Source organism: Coregonus lavaretus (assembly GCF_964263955.1).
Source record: "Coregonus lavaretus genome assembly, chromosome: 2".
In the NCBI taxonomy this organism is placed as follows: domain Eukaryota; kingdom Metazoa; phylum Chordata; class Actinopteri; order Salmoniformes; family Salmonidae; genus Coregonus; species Coregonus lavaretus.
Genome location: NC_139989.1, coordinates 87872737 through 87894587, shown reverse-complemented (window position 1 = coordinate 87894587; position 21851 = coordinate 87872737). Strand labels below are relative to the sequence as shown.

At 43.0% G+C, this 21851-nt stretch overlaps 2 protein-coding genes across 2 annotated transcripts in view; both read left to right on the top strand.

Annotated features, from left to right (window-relative positions):
• Positions 1-21851, top strand: part of LOC311141162 (NACHT, LRR and PYD domains-containing protein 3-like) — a gene marked incomplete at its 5' end in the record, with an annotated part of 340648 nt that overhangs the window by 281916 nt on the left and 36881 nt on the right. The window contains one exon of the mRNA XM_084176412.1: positions 20225-20398. Within this exon, the coding sequence (XP_084032538.1) occupies positions 20225-20398 (174 nt within the window). The remainder of the gene's footprint in view (positions 1-20224; positions 20399-21851) is intronic.
• LOC311099660 (protein NLRC3-like) lies at positions 18516-19986 on the top strand (the record flags this gene model as incomplete). The annotated part of the gene is made up of 2 exons (XM_084140381.1): positions 18516-19794; positions 19977-19986. Exons 1-2 carry the CDS (start codon positions 18560-18562, stop codon positions 19984-19986), a joined length of 1245 nt encoding a protein of 414 aa, XP_083996507.1. The 5' UTR covers positions 18516-18559.

The window sequence follows — 21851 nt, the reverse complement described above, 5'->3', positions numbered from 1 at the left end:
GGTTCCTCAACCCTGCACCTTAGAGGCTGCCGCCCGATATACACAGACATGGAATCACTGGCCACATTAATAATGGAACACTACCAGCCGGTTCCTCAACCCTGCACCTTAGAGGCTGCCGCCCGATATACACAGACATGGAATCACTGGCCACATTAATAATGGAACACTACCACCCGGTTCCTCAACCCTGCACCTTAGAGGCTGCCGCCCGATATACACAGACATGGAATCACTGGCCACATTAATAATGGAACACTACCACCCGGTTCCTCAACCCTGCACCTTAGAGGCTGCCGCCCGATATACACAGACATGGAATCACTGGCCACATTAATAATGGAACACTACCACCCGGTTCCTCAACCCTGCACCTTAGAGGCTGCCGCCCGATATACACAGACATGGAATCACTGGCCACATTAATAATGGAACACTACCAGCCGGTTCCTCAACCCTGCACCTTAGAGGCTGCCGCCCGATATACACAGACATGGAATCACTGGCCACATTAATAATGGAACACTACCACCCGGTTACTCAACCCTGCACCTTAGAGGCTGCCGCCCGATATACACAGACATGGAATCACTGGCCACATTAATAATGGAACACTACCACCCGGTTCCTCAACCCTGCACCTTAGAGGCTGCTGCCCTATGTACATAGACATGGAATCACTGGTTACTTTAATAATTGAACACTAGTCACTTTAATAATGTTTACATACTGCGTTACTCATTTCATATGTATATACTGTATTTTATTCGACTGTATTTTAGTCAATGCCACTGCGACATTTAGATGTGTGTGTATTGTTTTGAATTGTTAGATATTACTGCACTGTTGGACCATTTTGCTTCACCCGCAATAACATCTGCTAAATATGTGTATGTGACCAATCTGATTTTTTTTTATTCAGACTGCAAGGTAAGGATCCTACTAGGGATTATTTATGTATGATGTTGATAGGATGTATACATTGGGATAGCAGTAAGGATCCTACCAGGGATTATTTATGTATGATGTTGGTAGAATGTATACATTGGGATAGTAGTAAGGATCCTACCAGGGATTATTTATGTATGATGTTGGTAGAATGTATAAATTGGGATAGTAGTAAGGATCCTACCAGGGATTATTTATGTATGATGTTGGTAGAATGTATACATTGGGATTGTAGTAAGAGGCCGGTGGGTAAATGACTAAGATTCAAGCCTCCTGTCAATTAGGGAGATTTGTTTCTTTATTGTGTGTTTAGTTGTACCTTTACCTTCCTGTAGTTGGCCATTTGGAAGGATTCTGTAGGTAGGAATGGTCTAATATCACTCCCGATGTCTTCTCGCAAGGGAGGTATTGAACGGGGGTGTCAATTTTGACCGCTACCCTTTTGAGAAAAAAAGTATTACTTGTTAAACAATCTCTTTCTCTGAGCAATTGAATTAGTATAAAATCATTTAATTTAATATTTTGGGACCCTATTGTATACTTCTAAGTTAGATATATGTTGAAACTGGATCCATCATAATGATTCAACATTTTATAGTATGCCATGGCCTTTACTGGCCAAAGGTTCAACTACTGTTATGTTAATGATATACTATGGGGTTGTACCACTAGACTTTGACCAGATATTATTGCATCCAAAGATCAACTGTACCTAGAACACAGATACAGAGCCACTTGTCATCAGGAAGGTGCTCTCTCAGCAGAACGGAAAATATCTCAATGACTTGACATGTTCTGGTTGTGAATTCAGGCTACGAGGTAAGACTCTTCACAGGGATTATTGTGATTGGGATTTAAGTGTGTAGAGAAATTAAATGTATGGTGTAATTTCAGTGGTGGAAAAAGTACCCAATTGTCATACTTGAGTAAAAGTAAAGATACCTTAATAGAAAATGACTCAAGTAAAAGTGAACGTCACCAAGTAAAATACTACTTGAGTAAAAGTCTAAAAGTATTTGGTTTTAAATATACTTAAGTATCAAAAGTAAATGTGATCGCTAAAATGTACTTAAGTATCAAAAGTAAAACATTTATTTATCAAATGTACAAACGAAGCATGTGTTTAGTGAGTCTCCCAGATCAGACGCAGTAGAGATGACCAGGGATGTTGTCTTGGTAAATGTGTGAATTAGACCATTTTCTGTCCTGCTAAGCATTCAAAATGTAACGAGTTCTTTTGGGTGTCAGGGGAAAATGTATGGAGTAAAAAGTACATTATTTTTTTTAGGAATGTAGTGAAGTAAAATTAAAAGTTGTCAAAAATATGAATAGTAAAGTACAGATACCCCCAAAAAAACTACTTAAGTAGTACTTTACACTACTGTGTAATTTTAGTATAGTGAATGGAAGTAAAACACTCAAATCTAACAGTCCATTTCACCAGGACAGCTACGTGACAGTTCAATCATACAAAATGGCACTAACTGGGCATAGGCAAGTCAAATTCAAAAACATGTTGTTCATATATTCGTATATTGTGGTTATTTTACAATTTGTATATTTTTTTATGTATCATAGTTCGTCATAAATCGTCTTTCAGAATATCAGAAAAATTGTTGTTTTGAAAATTATAATGAGCTCCTGCTTCCTGTGTAATTTGGTATGAAACCTGAACGTACTTTTCTTAACATTGATATTATGAACTGAATTCAATAATAGCATAATAATAGCAGACCTATTGAACAAAGCAACACACTAGAATGTTAGTAAATATTTGATTTCTAAGAGATAATGAATAAAAGAGAACAATGGACATTCTAGAATTAGTTGTCACTGTGTTCACCACAACCAACATGCTGCATCTCTGTTTAGGGGTCAGTGGTCTAAAATGAGTCTCTCTGGGGAGAGAGAGGAGGGGGGCCCTGCCTCTAAAATGAGTCTTTGTGGGGAACATGACACCAAATCTAAGAGGTGAGATGACAATTTTGTTTAAGAATTTATGAAGAGTTTATATCCAAAACACTATATCCACCATTTCTTCACGTTTGTGTTTTTCCATCAGAAATGAATGCTTATGGGTGTGTAAAATATTACTGTTCTAAGATTTTTAATTCATAGATTTTAGTGTCTGACATTTTCTCCTAAACGTCCACTGAGCAGCGCAGTCACCAGACTCGTTACAACTTCAGCTGTAAACACAAAGTGATTTTGTCCATCTGTGACCAACAGAAAGTGGTCTTAGTTAAATTCTATGAAATTATTTAGTCTTTTTTTTTTCATTTTGAGGGCTCTAAATCCAGCTTAGAATATCACAGCAAGATTAAACGAATAGTGTTGCATTCTTTAGATTCTCCCATTTCATTTGCCCCACAGTGGAGGTGTCATAATACCCATAAAACCTAGTGGTCAAACAGGGAAATGGTTCCACTAGTTTTTCCACCATACGTTTTTCCCAGAGGGAATTGTAGAAACACTTCAAATAAGGACTGTGTTTCGTGTAGGGTTGGGTGGCGCGAATTATGTCATCAAACTTTGTCATCAAAGTCTGGCATTCTCTGGATTTATGGTGCTTTCATGAAAACTGGGAACTCAGAAAAAAACAAAAAACAAAGTCGAAACATGGATGTCAGTGATCTTCAGGTCGGGGCTCTAGAAAGATGTCTGAGTTTCCAACATGGAATTTTGAATTGAATGACTGTTCAAAACACATTTTCTCAGTCAGAGCTCGTTTTTTTCAGAGTTCCCAGTTGTCTCGAACTCACTGAAGTCTGAGATTTCTCGAACTCACTGAAGTCTGAAGTCTGGTGGCTGCCCCACCACCACAGAGAGCACTGAGCTAGGCTGAAACACCTGCATTTTGGAGCTGCCTTACTCAAGAAAGCAAAAAAGAGACCATGTTTGTATGCGGCTTTATTAACTCAATGATTAATTTAATTTTTTCACATTGTTTGCAAACTGATGTGTGACACCAATTAATGTCAAAATAACATGCAAAACAGACAACAACAAAAAGCTAAACAGGTGGGGCTCTGCTCCAAAGTAATTACATGTTGCACAGGAACCACTGACTCGCTGCATGTTTCTATTATCAAGACACCTGCTGGTACCTCTTAACTGGTTAGTACAGCTCATAAGGTGTCCTAAATATCTGCCAACTAGGTGGGACACTTATGAATAAAGAGGCTTCATGCATAGCTTTAATTTATACCCATAAGAGTAGGACTAAAACGGCTTTATTCATTTGCTTTAATATGTAAATGTAAATGTATTGTGTGGCTCTGCTCATGTCCGCGTTCTGGAACTGTCCACGTCCCCGTACAGAACTGTCCGTGTCCACGTACGGTTTGGCGCCAAGCATATCGTCCAGTTACGCGCAGAGTGGTCTGAGGTTATGTTGGGGAATAACGACAGAGTTCGTTACAGTGTTGAGACACCGAAGTTTATTGTTCAATTTGTTTTTTTGCGTTATGGTCAGTGACAGTATGAGTGTAGCCAGATCCTTTTCACTCGCTATTCTTGTTTCATCTTGTGTGGTTCACCGGATTCGTCATCATCCTCGAGGGACAGACGAACGACCTGCTAGCTAGCCAAGCTAGTCGGTACAGCTAGCTAAGCTAGCTACTCTACCAGCAACATCCTAGTTATCCTGGCTACCACTACATCATCACCGGCTGCCTGCATTTCTTGTGGACCGATGGAGCTCCCGGGTTGTTTCTTCCACCTGTGAAATACCGTGGAGGGCTTCTCCCTCTCTCGTTGACGGATGCTGGCCTACGCTCCCTCTGTCCATTGCATCTGCCATGGAGCCCAGTTTTATAATATTACCTTCTGTCCCTGGTTATGAAGTAATCGTGAAAAAACAGGCCTTATATTAGGTCATTTTTCACCCTACCAGCTCCTATTAGTTCTATTGAGTTCTGTGACACCGACTCGCCTTCAGAATGTTCTATTCCCAGCCCATTGTTCTGCGTCACAATGCCAGCTTCACTATTGTTATCAATGAGACCTGCCTGCATTAACCCTGTAGGTTTACCTCAGGTAACTTATTATTACCAAGGTTATGGCTACTTGGTGAGCGTTAACCCTGTAGGTTTACCTCAGGTAACTGATTATTAACAAGGTTACAGCTACTTGGTGAGCGTTAACCCTGTAGGTTTACCTCACGTAACTTATTATTACCAAGTTTATGGCTACTTGGTGAGCATTAACCCTGTAGGTTTACCTCAGGTAACTTATTATTAACAAGGTTACAGCTACTTGGTGAGCATTAACCCTGTAGGTTTACCTCAGGTAACTTATTATTAACAAGGTCACGGCTACTTGGTGAGCGCTAACCCTGTAGGTTTACCTCAGGTAACTTATTATTAACAAGGTTACAGCTACTTGGTGAGCATTAACCCTGTAGGTTTACCTCAGGTGACTTATTATTAACAAGGTCATGGCTACTTGGTGAGCGCGCACACTGTTGCGCAATGGCTGCTGGGTAATTTTAAATGCATCAAAATCTTCGTTCGTAGGCATCAAATTGAGCGAATGCTGCAGAGGTTCACAGAGTTGCAAACCAAATGGGTATAATGGGGTGATTGTTGTCTAATTAGTTGGTCTAGCTCATTGATTTGTAGATCTGACGCAGTTGCTACCTCAGATTATGAGCCTAGCAAGTGTCATGAATGAGTTATGTAGTACCCACATACGGCCACAAGGAGGAGCAAGAGTGCCATAAACCCATACTGTTTTTTGCCATAGAAACCCTAAACCTAACAATCAATCAAATGTATTTATAAAGCCCTTTTTACACCAGCAGATGTCACAACGTGCTATACAGAAACTCTTACCCTACTTATAACCTATTTTAGCCATAACCCTAAACCCTAATTCTAGGGTAGGGTAGCCTAGAACAGTATGGATGACGGATCACCACCTAAAGCTGAACCCTGGCAAGACGGAGCTGCTCTTCCTCCCGGGGAAGGACTGCCCGTTCCATGATCTCGCCATCACGGTTGACAACTCCGTTGTGTCCTCCTCCCAGAGTGCGAAGAGCCTTGGCGTGACCCTGGACAACACCCTGTCGTTCTCCGCTAACATCAAGGCGGTGACTCGCTCCTGCAGGTTCATGCTCTACAACATTCGGAGAGTACGACCCTGCCTTACACAGGAAGCGGCACAGGTCCTAATCCAGGCACTTGTCATCTCCCATCTGGACTACTGCAACTCGCTGTTGGCTGGCCTCCCTGCCTGTGCCATTAAACCCCTACAACTCATCCAGAATGCCGCAGCCCGTCTGGTGTTCAACCTTCCCAAGTTTTCTCACGTCACCCCCCTCCTCCACACACTCCACTGGCTTCCAGTTGAAGCTCGCATCCGCTACAAGACCATGGTGCTTGCCTATGGAGCAGTGAGGGGAACGGCACCTCTGTACCTTCAAGCTCTGATCAGTCCCTACACCCAAACGAGGGCATTGCGTTCATCCACCTCTGGCCTGCTGGCTCCCCTTCCTCTGCGGAAGCATAGTTCCCGCTCAGCCCAGTCAAAACTGTTCGCTGCTCTGGCACCCCAATGGTGGAACAAGCTCCCTCACGACGCCAGGACAGCGGAGTCACTCACCACCTTCCGGAGACATTTGAAACCCCACCTCTTTAAGGAATACCTGGGATAGGATAAAGTAATCCTTCTACCCCCCCCCCCCCCCCCCCCCCACGCCCCCCCCCCCCCCCCCCAAAAAAAAATTGTAAAGTGGTTATCCCACTGCCTATAGGGTGAATGCACCAATTTGTGAGTCGCTCTGTTTAAGAGCGTCTGCTAAATGACGTAAATGTGCCCTTGAGCAAGGCACTTAACCCTTATTGCTCCTGTAAGTCGCTCTGGATAAGAGCGTCTGCTAAATGACTAAAATGTAAAAAAAAATGTAAAATGTTTTAGAAACTATTTTAGTAATAATATTATCTTAGTAAATACAATTATAGTATTAAATAGTTTTTTGATTATTTTGTTGATATTTTATTATATGTATAATTGCAAGACAGAACACTTGATAAATAAGACACATTTGTTTTATTTTTCAAATGTGGTTTGAATTGGGTGACCTAGTAACCTCTGTGTGAAAGTCCAGCAATTGGCGTGGGGCAGGTTTGAGACTGATCTAATACACTTTATTTCTCAACTGCCTCACCAATGTCTGTACGTGAATTAATAACTTTTAATTGCTAAATATTTCCAATAGATGGCAGCATAAGACCACGAAGCATCAGTTATAGGCTACAAGCAGCAATATGATTGACATAAAATATAATGCAACCAAATACTATATGTCCCATGATTTTCTAAAATGATCACTCATTACTTTAGTTAGCTATATATCTCGTATTAGGCCTGTGATGCTTTTGGAAGAGCAATTAAATAGTGACTATAGCAGGTGTTGAACCCCTGGTAAATAATCACTAGTCAGATGCTCCAACCTCAACCCTAGTATACATGCATTATGAAATATCTAATATTGTGATTAAACAACCTCGAAATTGATAAGACAAGAGTGTGTCTTCCAGCCCGCCAATAAATTACATCATGCAACCCTCCCAGTTAGCAAATGTACCTCAACATGCCCCACCCTTGTGCTAGAAGACAATGAATGTACTAGGAAAATACATTTTTCTCGACCAGAGGTGACTAAATTAATGTTCAGGCTTATTGATAATCGTTATAGTAATCAAGTATAATTTCAAAACATGAGCATAGAAACAGCTAATAATAAACATGAATCATCATTATATTATTTCACAGTAAACTGTTCAATGCTTTTTCAGTCGGTCCTCTTGCGTTAGCAGTGTGGAAAGGGACAGTAAAAAGCGTGTGCAGGAGATTTCCTGTGAGGGGGAGTGGTGGTGTATCCAGGGATAAAACTAAACTAACCTTCTGAAATGTCATCCATGGTCTAATGCTTCCATCTATTGGAATTATTTAGTAACTGCAGTAGTACTGAATAAAGTGTATATCCTTACTAAAGTAGTAATTACTCAGAATTGCAAAATATGACATTTTCTAGTTCATTTTACCACCTACAACCATACAATAACCATTTATAGCATAACAAACAATGAAACTGACATAAACCAAAAACACCATACATTTAGTTAACTATATATATATATTTATATACTATTTAGATAGGTGACATTATCTGCCAAAGTAATACCACTGTAGATAAAGAAGAGCTCTCTGTGACACTCTGGCTCTAGGACTTTTGTATGTGAGCTAGAGTGTATGTTGTTTTGTTGGGGATTTGGGTGTTTTTCTATGTTGGTAGTTCTGTCGGGTGTATTTCTATGTTTGCAGGTCTGTGGGTTGTTTTTCTAGGTGTTGTATGTTGTAGTCAATGACTCCCAATCGGAGGTAACGAGTGTCAGCTGTCGGCTCGTTATCTCTGATTGGGAGCCATATTTAAACTGTCAGTTTTCACCTTTGTTTTGTGGGTTATTGTTCCTGTTCCAGTGTTCTATGTTCGTTCGGTGTCACAGAGGACTTCACGTATCGTCATTTGTTGTTTTTCGTGGTTGCTTTAATTAAATAAAGTCATCATGTTCACTCCACGCGCTGCGTATTGGTCCGCTCCTTTAGACGATCGTGACAGAATAACCCACCATAAAAGGACCAAGCAGCGCGTCCAGGAGCAAAGGGTCTGGACATGGGAGGAACTGTTGAACGGTAAAGGGTCCTGGACTTGGGAGGAGATCCTGGAGGGTATGGATCGCCGACCATGGAGCAAGACGGTGAAGAGGCGACGGCGAGAGGAGCAACGGCGTCGGCAGAGCCAACGTCGGAAGGATGAGAGGCAACCCCAATAAATTTTTTGGGGGGGGCACATGGCTTGGGCGACGGAGCAGCAGGAGGCTGCCACAAGGCAGAGTCAGAGGGCTGCCAGGTTAAGGGGGCTGACGGAGGCAGAGAAGGGACGGATTCAGTGGGCTACCAGGTCAAGGGGGCTACTGGGTAAAGCAGGGAAGGAAGGTGTTGAGGCACGGCGTGAGGTACTGGGGTGTGTAACCAGTTCGGTCCGGCCCGTTCCTAGTCCCGAGGTGCAGCCAGTAGTGTGTGTTCCCCGTACGGTACGGCCTGTTCCGGTCCCTCGCACTAAGTGTAAGATGCGCGTCGCCAGCCCGGTTCGGCCTGTTCCTGCCATACGCACCAAGTATACGGTGCGCGTCGCCAGCTCAGCCCGGCCTGTTCCTACTCCACGCACCAGGGATACGGTGCGCTTCGCCAGCCCGGCCCGGCCTGTTCCGGCCACTCGCACCAGGGAAACGGTAAGCGTCGCCAGCCTAGCCCGGCCTGTTCCTACTCCACGCACCAGGGATACGGTGCGCTTCGCCAGCCCGGCCCGGCCGGTTCCGGCCACTCGCACCAGGGATACGGTGCGCGTCGCCAGCCCAGCCCGGCCTGTTCCTACTCCACGCACCAGGGATACGGTGCGCTTCGCCAGCCCGGCCCGGCCTGTTCCGGCCACTCGCACCAGGGATACGGTGCGCGTCGCCAGCCCAGCCCGGCCTGTTCCTGCTCTCCGCACTAGGCGTGAGGTGAGTCCCCAGGGTCCAGCATGCCCTGTTCCGGCTCCCCGCACTAGGCGTTATGGGAGTCCCCAGGGTCCAGCATGCCCTTTTCCGACTCCCCGCACTAGCCCTGAGATATGTGTCCTCAGCCCGGTACCTCCAGTTCCGGCACCACGCATCAGGCCTACGGTGCGTCCCCAGGGCCAAGCATGCCCTGTTGCTGCTTCCCGCACTAGCCCTGAGATGCGTGTCCTCAGCCCGGTACCTCCAGTTCCGGCACCACGCATGAGGCCTACGGTGCGTCCCCAGGGTCCAGCATGCCCTGTTGCTTCTCCCCGCACTAGCCCTGAGATGCGTGTTCTCAGCCCGGTACCTCCTGTTCCGGCACCACGCACCAGGCCTACGATGCGCCTCAGACGGCCAGAGTCTGCCGTCTGCCCAACGGGGCCTGAACTGCCCGTCTGCCCAAAGCCTGCAAAGCCGCCCGTCTGCCATGAGCCATCAGAGCCGTCCGCCAGACCGGAGCCGCTAGAGCCTTCCGCCAGACAGGATCAGCCAGAGCCTTCCGCCAGACAGGATCAGCCAGAGCCTTCTGCCAGACAGGATCAGCCAGAGCCTTCTGCCAGACAGGATCAGCCAGAGCCTTCTGCCAGACAGGATCAGCCAGAGCCTTCCGCCAGACAGGATCAGCCAGATCCGTCAGTCGGCCATGAGCAGCCAGATCCGTCAGCCAGCCATGAGCAGCCAGATCCGTCAGCCAGCCATGAGCAGCCAGATCCGTCAGCCAGCCATGAGCAGCCAGATCCGTCAGCCAGCCATGAGCAGCCAGATCCGTCAGCCAGCCATGAGCAGCCAGATCCGTCAGCCAGCCATGAGCAGCCAGATCCGTCAGCCAGCCATGAGCAGCCAGATCCGTCAGCCAGCCATGAGCAGCCAGATCCGTCAGCCAGCCATGAGCAGCCAGATCCGTCAGCCAGCCATGAGCCGTCCAGCCAGGATCCGCCAGAGCCGTCCGGCCGGGATCCGCCAGAGCCGTCCAGCCGGGATCCGCCAGAGCCGTCCAGCCGGGATCCGCCAGAGCCGTCCAGCCAGGATCCGCCAGCCAGCCAGGATCCGCCAGAGCCAGCCAGCCAGGATCCGCCATTTAGTCAGGTGCTGCCCCTTAGCTCGGTGTTGCTCCTTATCCTGGTGCTGTCCCTTATCCTGGTGCTGTCCCTTAGCCTGGTACTGCCCCTTAGTCCGGTACTGCCCCTTAGTCCGGTACTACCCCGTAGTCCGGTGCTGCCCCTTAGTCCGGTGCTGCCCCTTAGCCCGGTGCTGCCCCTTGTCCCGGTGCTGCCCCTTATCCCGGTGCTGCCCCTTATCCCGGTGCTGCCCCTTAGGCCGATGCTGCCCCTTAGTCCGGTGTTGCCCCTTAGTCCAGGTGGGGTTAGTTGGAGGGTGGTCATTGGGAGGAGGCTACCGAAGCAGGTTGTGACTGTGGTGGGGTGGGGATCACGACCGGGGCCAGAGCCGCCACCGTGGACACACGCCCACCCAGACCCTCCCCTAGTCCTGATGTTGGTGCGCCCGGAGTTCGCACCTTTAGGGGGGGGTACTGTGACACTCTGGCTCTAGGACTTTTGTATGTGAGCTAGAGTGTATGTTGTTTTGTTGGGGATTTGGGTGTTTTTCTATGTTGGTAGTTCTGTCGGGTGTATTTCTATGTTTGCAGGTCTGTGGGTTGTTTTTCTAGGTGTTGTATGTTGTAGTCAATGACTCCCAATCGGAGGTAACGAGTGTCAGCTGTCGGCTCGTTATCTCTGATTGGGAGCCATATTTAAACTGTCAGTTTTCACCTTTGTTTTGTGGGTTATTGTTCCTGTTCCAGTGTTCTATGTTCGTTCGGTGTCACAGAGGACTTCACGTATCGTCATTTGTTGTTTTTCGTGGTTGCTTTAATTAAATAAAGTCATCATGTTCACTCCACGCGCTGCGTATTGGTCCGCTCCTTTAGACGATCGTGACACTCTCCAGGAGGTGAACCAAAATATTCAAAGGCCATTTTCTCAAAATTGTGGTTACAAGTTTATCATCTTTCAAAGCAGAATTACTTTGCCATTGTTCCTCAACTGTATGATATACCTTTTTCTAGCTGAGTCTCTACTTTTATCCAATGTAAAAAAAACACTATTTCAAATGTTGCTACATAAGATCGAATCGAGCTGGTCGGTCACATTTGACTGTGTAAAACCTAGCAGTACTACTTATTTCTCTGAGAGTGAGGCAGATATATTATTACTGTGTAAAACCTAGTTAGACTACTTATTTATCTGAGATTGAGGCAGATATATATTATTACTGTGTAAAACCTAGCAGTACTACTTATTTCTCTGAGAGTGAGACAGTTATATATTATTACTGTGTAAAACCTAGCAGTACTACTTATTTATCTGAGAGTGAGGCAGATATATATTATTACTGTGTAAAACCTAGCAGTACTACTTATTTCTCTGAGAGTGAGGCAGATATATAGCATTTTGCAAAAAAACATGATTATTTGTCTCCCTGAAATGAAACCATCAAGTGATAGATTTTAAACAAATACATGTCTGTCATTGAACAATCGCATACCATCATTAGCTAGTTAAAAAAAAAAATATATCTTTCATAATTTCTTTAAACAATCAAACTAATTCATGAACATTACTGAAAATTGATATATAGCGTTTTGGAATGAAACTCTTGTTTCCCCATCTGAGCTCAGAGTAGATGAGAGACGTAATGTTTGTCACTGTTGTGTTGAAGCCCAATCAAGCAGGAGAGACCAGCCTCCCCTGTACCCAGCTGTGTGTCCATGAAGAGTGACCAGTCTATGGGTCAACCTATAAAGTTTAGAGAGAGAGACCTTTCTACTGAACAAAGGTAAGAAGAACTCATGGGTCACAGTCAGTGAGTTAAACAATACTGTCTCTAGTTATTTCTCCTCTCCCATTTTCCAATTTATTTTTGTTGTTTTCATGATCTATAGGCTAATCCTTGCTTCCATTTTCATAGTCCTGAAACAATATTAAACTAACACATTTACATTTTAGTCATTTAGCAGACACTCTTATCCAGAGCGATTTACAGTAATGAGTGCATAATTTATTTTTTTCTCATACTAGTCCCCGGTGGGAAACGAACCCACAACCCTGGCGTTGCAAACGCCATGCTCTACCAACTGAGCTACACAACATTCCCTCCCTGTGTGTGTGTGTGTGTGTGTGTGTGTGTGTGTGTGTGTGTGTGTGTGTGTGTGTGTGTGTGTGTGTGTGTGTGTGTGTGTGTGTGTGTGTGTGTGTGTGTGTGTGTGTGTGTGTGTGTGTGTGTGTGTGTGTGTGTGTGTGTGTGTGTGTGTGTGTGTGTGTGTGTGTGTGTGTGTGTGTGTGTGTGTGTGTGTGTCTGTCAGTGAGTGAGTGAGTGTGTGTGCACTCCCTGGATGAGGAGATGTAATCTCTATCCTGATTGCCTATTCACTTTTATCCCTACCTACATGTACATATTACCTCAATTACCACAACTTCCTGGTACCCCTGCACATTGACTCAGTACTGGTACTCCTTGTATATAGTCTAGTTATTACTTCAACTACCTGGTACCCCTGCACATTGACTCAGTACTGGTATTCCTTGTATATAGTCTAGTTATTACCTCAACTACCTGGTACCCCTGCACATTGACTCAGTACTGGTACTCCTTGTATATAGTCTAGTTATTACCTCAACTACCTGGTACCCCTGGACATTGACGCAGTACTGGTACTCCTTGTATATAGTCTAGTTATTACCTCAACTACCTGGTACCCTGCACATTGACTCAGTACTGGTACTCCTTGTATATAGTCTAGTTATTACCTCAACTACCTGGTACCCCTGGACATTGACTCAGTACTGGTACTCCTTATAGCCTCATTATTGTTATTTCATTGTGTTACTATTTTATTTTTAAATTTTTTATTTAGCTAATTTCATCTTACTATTTTCTAATTTTTGTTACTTTTCAACTGCATTGTTGGGAAAGGGCTCGTAAGTAAGCATTTCACGGTAAAGTGTACCTCTTTTGTATTCGGCGCATGTGACAAATACAATTTAATTAGATTTTATTTGAAGCTCATGCGTAAAAACATGTCATCGGGTCGAACGATCGTCTCGCGGCAAACTGCGCATGTGCGCAAATCAAAGGCACTCCTTCCATATAAAATTGTTTTTGACTAACATGAAAACGTGTCAGTTTGAAGTAATAATGTGTTCAACTACTTACGACAGAACATTTATAAAATGAACAAATCAATCAAATCAAATGTCACATGCGCCGATATAGTAATCAAGTATATTTTCAAAACATGAGCATAAAAACAGCTAATAATAAACATGAATCATCATTATATTATTTCACAGTAATCTGTTAAATGCTTTTTCAGTCGTTCCTCTTGCGTTAGCAGTGTGGAAAGGGACAGTAAAAAGCATGTGCAGGAGTTTTCCTATGAGGGGGAGTGGTGGTGTATTCAGGGAGAAAAATAAACTAACCTTCTGAAATGTCATTTGTGGTCTCATGATGCCAATTATTGGAATTATTTAGTAACTGCAGTAGTACTGAATAAAGTTTATATCCTTATTAAAGTAGTAATTTACATACCTTTAGTTAATTATATATATTAAAAAAAACTATTTATTTAGATGGGTGACATTATCTGCAACTGTAGATAAAGAAGAGCTCTCCAGTAGGTGAACCAAAACATTCAAAGACCATTTTCTCAAAATTGAGGTTACAAGTTTATCATCTTTCAAAGCAGAATTACTTCCCCATTGTTCCTCAACTGTAGTGTATGATATACCTTTTTCTAGCTGAGTCAATACTTTTATCCAATGTAAAAAACACAATTTCAAATTTTGCTACATAAGACCGAATTGAGCCGATCGGTCACATTTGACTGTGTAAAACCTAGCAGTACTACTTATTTCTCTGAGAGTGAGGCAGTTATATATTATTACTGTGTAAAACCTAGCAGTACTACTTATTTCTCTGAGAGTGAGGCAGATATATATTATTACTGTGTAAACCTAGCAGTACTACTTATTTCTCTGAGAGTGAGGCAGATTGATAGTATTTCTGTGTAAAACCTAGCAGTACTACTTATTTCTCTGAGAGTAAGGCATATATATATATATATATATATATATATATATATTATTACTGTGTAAAACCTAGCAGTACTACTTATTTCTCTGAGAGTGAGGCAGATATAGAGCATTTTGCAAAAAAACATGATTATTTATTTATCTGAAATTGTCATGTGTCAATGTGCAGTGGTAGGACGGAGTCAGGCGCAGGACACAGAACTGAGTAAACAACGTACTTTAACCGACAAATAAACAACACTAATTTCCATACAGGGACACACCAGCTCACATAAGTCTCAGACACAAAACAAAGAACAAACACGCACAAAACCATGTGGGAACCAGAGGATTAAATAGGGAAATAATAATAATGTAATGGGAACCAGGTGTATACAATCAAGACACGACGACCGCCGAAAGCCGCCCGAACAAGGAGAGGCACCAACTTCGGCAGAAGTCGTTACAGAAATGAAACCATCAAGTGATAGATTTTCAACAAATACATGTCTGTCATTGAATAATCGACGGCAGTCCCATGCCTTGATTAGACAGTGAAAAAAACATTCTTAAAACTTTCATAATTTCTCTAAACAATAAAAGCTAAATGACCAACATTTCTGAAAATGGATATATAGCGTTTTGGAATGAAACTCTTATGTTTCCCCATCTGAGCTCAGAGTAGATGAGAGAGTAATGTTTGTCTCTGTTGTGTTGAAGTCCAATCAAGCAGGAGAGACCAGCCTCCCCTGTACCCAGCTGTGTATCCATGAAGAGTGACTGGTCTATGACTGAACCTCTATACTTTAGAGAGGGACACTTTTCTAGTGAACAAAGGTAAGAAGAACTCATGGGTCATGGTCAGTGAGTTAAACAACACTGTCTCTAGTCATTTCTCCTCTCCCATTTTCCCATTTATTTTTGTTGTTTTCATAATCTATAGGCCAATCCTTTCTTCCATTTTTATAGTCCTAAAACAATATTTAACAAACACACCATTCCCTGTGTATGTGTGTGTGTGTGTGTGTGTGTGTGTGTGTGTGTGTGTGTGTGTGTGTGTGTGTTTTTGCACTCCTTGGATGAGGAGATGTAATCTCATCTTTTTTCCACAGAAGCCAACAGGAGTCAGAGATTCTCAGTGGTCAGTCTTCCCAGAGTCATCAAACAGACCTGGCCTCCATATTCAGTGTATGTGGTCCTGTTATGTACATTTGTTTTTGTTTACCTCAAGTAAAGTTGATATGTCAATCATTCATTAATGTGTTAATGAGAAAGCATTTAGTCTCTTGCTTAACTGATTTACTTTATTTATTTCAGTTGCTTGAAGAGAATATTATGACATTTGTGAAGAACGAGCTGAAGATGTTCAAGAGGATTCTTAGTCCAGAACTCCCAGAAGGCTTTGAGAGTCAGAAGCAGGATAAGGAAGTGGTGGATGCTGAAGATGAGAAGCAGGAGAGCAGTGCCAGAGAGGGGGCTCTGAAGATCACACTGCACATCCTGAGGAAAATGAACCAGAAGGAGCTTGCTGACACACTGGAGAAAAGTAAGCTGTCTGCCTCATGTTGAATGCTGTTTTATAACAAACATTTAAAAACTGTAGCTAAAGTACAGCTAAAGTAGCTGTGTAACTCAATGATATTGTTGCAGCCTTAACACAACACAACCTCATCAAGTAGTAGCAGGGATGTGTTGTGTTGATTAATTTAGAGAGAGAGAGAGAGAGAGAGAGAGAGAGAGAGAGAGAGAGAGAGAGAGAGAGAGAGAGAGAGAGAGAGAGAGAGAGAGAGAGAGAGAGAGAGAGAGAGAGAGAGAGAGAGAGAGAGAGAGAGAGAGAGAGAGAGAGAGAGAGAGAGAGAGAGAGAGAGAGAGAGAGAGAGAGAGAGAGAGAGAGAGAGAGAGAGAGAGAGAGAGAGAACCAATTGCTCTATATGGCAGCGAAGTATGGGGTCCGCTCTCTAATTCTGAATTTACCAAATGGGACAAACATCCAATCGAAATACTGCATGCAGAGTTTTGCAAGACTGTATTGCAAGTGCAAAGAAAAACTCCAAATAACGCATGTAGAGCAGAATTGGGCCAATACCCCCTCCTTATTCTAATAGAAAAAAGAGCCATCAAATTTTACAACCATCTAAAAACAAGTGACCCCAAAACATTCCATCACACAGCTCTACTATGTCAAGAGATGAAACAAGAGAAGAGTCCCCTCAGCCAGCTGGTTCTGAGGCTCAGTTCACTAACCAAAACCAACCTCATAGAGCCTCAGGACAGCACTCAGAAAATCTGGCCCAACCAAATCATCACAAAGCAAAAAGAAAAATATATCACCTATTGGAAAGACACCACAAAAAATCAAAGTAAACTTCAATGCTATTTGGCTCTAAACAGACAGTACATGGTGGCAGACTATCTGACCACTGTGACTGATAGAAAACTGAGGAAAACACTGACTAGGTACAGACTCAGTGAGCACAGTCTGGCTATAGAGACCGGTCGTCACAGGCAAACCTGGCTGCCCAGAGAGGACAGGCTGTGCTCACTCTGCCCCCGGGGAGAGGTAGAGACAGAGCTGCATTTCCTATTACACTGTGACAAATACTCAGACCTAAGAGAATCTTTCTTTCCCAAAATTATCATTCAGTACAAAGAATTTGAAACTATAAAAGAGGAAGAAAAAATCAAACATTTATTGTGTGAAAAGCCAAAATGTGCAATTTTGGCTGCCAAATATGTGTCCTCCTGCCACAACCTGAGGGACAGCCAGTGAAAATTGTAATGTAATGTCAATAATATTTCCTGTTTTGTTTTGGCTTTCATAGCATGTAATATGTCTGCTCAGTCATGTTGAGATTGGTCGACTACTATTGCTTTAATGTATTGTTATTCTCATTAATATTGTTGTTGTAGTTGCTGTTAATGGTAATCCCATTTCAACTACTACTATTATTATTGCTGTTGGTCCCACCATTTTTGTTATATGTATACTTTGACAATGTAAGTAATTTTACTTGCCATGTCAATAAAGTCTATTGAATTGAATTGAATTGAATTGATAGAGAGAGAGAGAGAGAGAGAGGGAGAGAGAAATTATATAAATCAGTCACACCAGTCTGTAATGCATTATGAACACATTTACACATTTATACAGTCAGTTAAGCGAAAAATATATAAAATGATATTGTAGGAGCCTAAACACAACACCTAGTGACCTCTTCAAGTAGCAACAGGGATGTGTTGTGTTGATTAATTTAGACAAAAGAGAGAGATTTAATTATACCATCAATAGAGAGAGAGAGTAGAGAGAAAGAGAGGAGAGAGAGAAAGAGTGAGAGAGAGAGAGAGAGAGAGAGAGAGAGAGAGAGAGAGATAATACCAATAATAATATAATCAGTCACACCAGAAAACATTTACAGATTTAGAATAAATGATTATAATTTAAACTTTATAACACCGTCCTACAATACTGTAGGCATTAAAACAGACGTAATATTAATATCCTCTGTGTTATTTCTTCATTCAGATGAGCTTGATGTGATTTGCCAACGTGAACTCAAATCTAATCTAAAGAAGAAGTTTCAATGTGTATTTGAGGGGATCGCTAAACAAGGAAACCCAACACTTCTCAATAAGATCTACACGGAGCTCTACATCACAGAGGGTGGAACAGGAGAGGTCAATAATGAACATGAGCTGAGACAGATTGAGACAACAACCAGGAAACAAGCAAGACCAGAGACTGCAATCAAATGTAACGACATCTTCAAACCCTTAACTGGACAAGACAAACTTGTCAGAAATGTGCTGACAAAGGGAGTCGCTGGCATTGGAAAAACAGTCTCTGTGCAGAAGTTCATACTGGACTGGGCTGAAGGAAAAGCAAATCAGGATGTCCAATTTGTATTTTCATTCCCTTTTCGGGAGCTGAATTTGATGAAAAAGGAAAAACACACTTTGATTGAACTTCTCAATCACTTCTCAATGGAAACCAAAGAATCAAGAATCTCCAACTACGACAAGTACAAAGTTCTGTTCATCTTTGATGGTCTGGATGAGTGCCGACTGCCCCTAGACTTCCAGAAGAACAAGATCTGTTGTGACATCACAGAGTCAACCTCAGTGGATGTTCTGCTGACAAATCTCATCAAGGGAAATCTGCTTCCCTCTGCTCTCCTCTGGATAACTACCCGACCTGCAGCAGCCAATAAGATCCCTTCAGTGTGTGTTGACCAGGTGACAGAGGTACGAGGGTTCAATGACCCAGAGAAGGAGGAGTACTTCAGGAAGAGATTCAGTGATGAGGACCTGGCCAGCAGAATCATCTCACACATAAAGACATCAAGGAGCCTCCACATCATGTGCCACATTCCAGTCTTCTGTTGGATTTCTGCAATAGTCCTTGAACACATGCTGAAACATAAGAGAGAAGAGATGCCCAAGACTCTGACTGAGATGTACTCACACCTTGTGGAGTTTCATACCAAACAGAAGAATGAAAAGTATCTTGGGAAAGAAGAGACAGGTCCACAATGGAATAAAGAGAGCATTCTGTCACTGGGAAAACTGGCTTTTCAACAGCTTGTTAATGGCAATCTGATTTTCTATGAAGAAGAGCTGAAAGAGGCTGGCATTGATGTCAATGAAGCCTCAATGTACTCAGGATTGTGCACACAGCTCTTTAAAGAGGAATGTGGGCTGTACCAGGACAAGGTGTACTGCTTCGTGCATCTGAGCATTCAGGAGTTTCTGGCTGCTGTATATGTGTTCCTCTCATTCATCAACAACAATGAGAATCTAATGGCAAAACCTCAATCAACCAGGAACTTTTTTGCACTGTTCAGAGACAAGCCTGAAGTTACTTTCTACAAGAGTGCTGTGGATAAAGCCTTACAAAGTGAGACAGGAAACCTGGACCTTTTCCTCCGCTTCCTTCTGGGCCTCTCACTGGAGTCCAATCAGAAGCACTTACGAGGTCTACTGATAAAGACAAGAAGCAGCTCACAGAGCCATGAAGAAACAGTCAAGTACATCAAGGAGAAGATCAGGGAGAATCGCTCTCCAGAGAGGTGCATCAATCTGTTCCACTGTCTGAATGAACTGAATGACCATTCTCTAGTGGAGGATATCCAAAGCTACCTGAGATCAGGAAGTCACTTAGAAGAAGAACTGTCACCTGCACAGTGGTCAGCTCTGGTCTTTGTGTTGCTGACTTCAGAAAAGGAGCTGGATGTGTTTGACCTGAATAAATACTCCAGATCAGAGGAAGGTCTTCTGAGGCTGCTGCCAGTGGTCAAAGCCTCCAGAGCTGCTCTGTGAGTACATCAAATGACATTTAATGACTAATCATCAGGAAGAAATAGCAAGTTTAGAGAAATATATGTATTATAATATGTATATAATATTATATTGAAAAGCATTTTGAATCAATGCATTGATGTTCACATTAGTATAACAATTTGACCATGCAATTCTAGAAGACAGAAGATAAATATATATGTTGTTTGGGAGAATAAACCAAATGCATCTGCCATTGTTCTTCTACACTACTGGTGTTAAATTAACAGTGTGTTTGTGAAATCATGATGATCTCTCTGTCAGGCTGTCAGGCTGTGGAGTCACAGAGGAAGGCTGTGCTTCTCTGGTCTCAGCTCTGAAGTCAAACCCCTCACACCTGAGAGAGCTGGATCTGAGTAACAATGACCTGAAGGATTCAGGAGTGAAGCTGCTCTCTGCTGGACTGGGGAATCCCCACTGTAAACTGGAGACTCTGAGGTCAGTATTCCTGTAGTTGGTCAACAAGTGATAACTGTTCATCAGATCCACATGTGTTTACCAGGTACACATAGTCCACACCATATGTGTTTGGACAGTGAAGCTAACAGTTTTACATTTGGTGCTATGCTCCAGCATTTTGGAGATAGAATGTTTCATATTAGACAACAGTACAGAATGTCACCTTTTAGGTTAATGGTGAGAGGTTAGCATGTTTTGTTGTAGCCTCTGTAACTTTCTCACTCATTATTATTCATGATTCATTCATGATCTTTCTCAATCATGGCATCATCAGGATTAATTTAGTAGTGTTTAGAAACATGTTATCTACCCACTTAGAAAGTAAATTACTCAACACCAAAAAATAGCAGTGTGGTTTTAAAATGATTACAGTGGGGGAAAAAAGTTCTCCCACTTAAAAAGATGAGAGAGGCTTGTAATTTTCATCATAGGTACAAGTCAATTATGACAGACAAAATGACATTTTTTTTCTCCAGAAAATCACATTGTAGGATTTTTTATGAATATATTTGCAAATTATGGTGGAAAATATGTATTTGGTCAATAACAAAAGTTTCTCAATACTTTGTTGTATACCCTTTGTTGGCAATGACACAGGTCAAACGTCTTCTGTAAGTCTTCACAAGGTTTTCACACACTGTTGCTGGTATTTTGGCCCATTCCTCCATGCAGATCTCCTCTAGAGCAGTGATGTTTAGGGGCTGTGGCTGGGCAACACAGACTTTCAACTCCCTCCAAAGATTTTCTATGGGGTTGAGATCTGGAGACTGGCTAGGCCACTCCAGGACCTTGAAATGCTTCTTACGAAGCTACTCCTTCGTTGCCCGGGCGGTGTGTTTGGGATCATTGTCATGCTGAAAGACCCAGCCACGTTTCATCTTCAATGCCCTTGCTGATGGAAGGAGGTTTTCACTCAAAATCTCACGATACATGGCCCCATTCATTCTTTCCTTTACACGGATCAGTCGTCCTGGTCCCTTTGCAGAAAAACAGCCCCAAAGCATGATGTTTCCACCCCCATGCTTCACACTAGGTACACTAGGTATGGTGTTCTTTGGATGCAACTCAGCATTCTTTGTCCTCCAAACACTACAAGTTGTTTTGGTTTCATCTCACCATATGACATTCTCCCAATCCTCTTTTGGATCATCCAAATGCACTCTAGCAAACTTCAGACGGGCCTGGACATGTCCTGGCTTTAGCAGGGGGGCACGTCTGGCACTGCAGGATTTGAGTCCCTGGCGGCGTAGTGTGTTACTGATGGTAGGCTTTGTTATTTTGGTCCCAGCTCTCTGAAGGTCATTCACTAGGTCCCCCTGTGTGGTTCTGGGATTTTTGCTCACCATTCTTGTGATCATTTGGACCCCACGGGGTGAGATCTTGCGTGGAGCCCCAGATCGAGGGAGATTATCAGTGGTCTTGTATGTCTTCC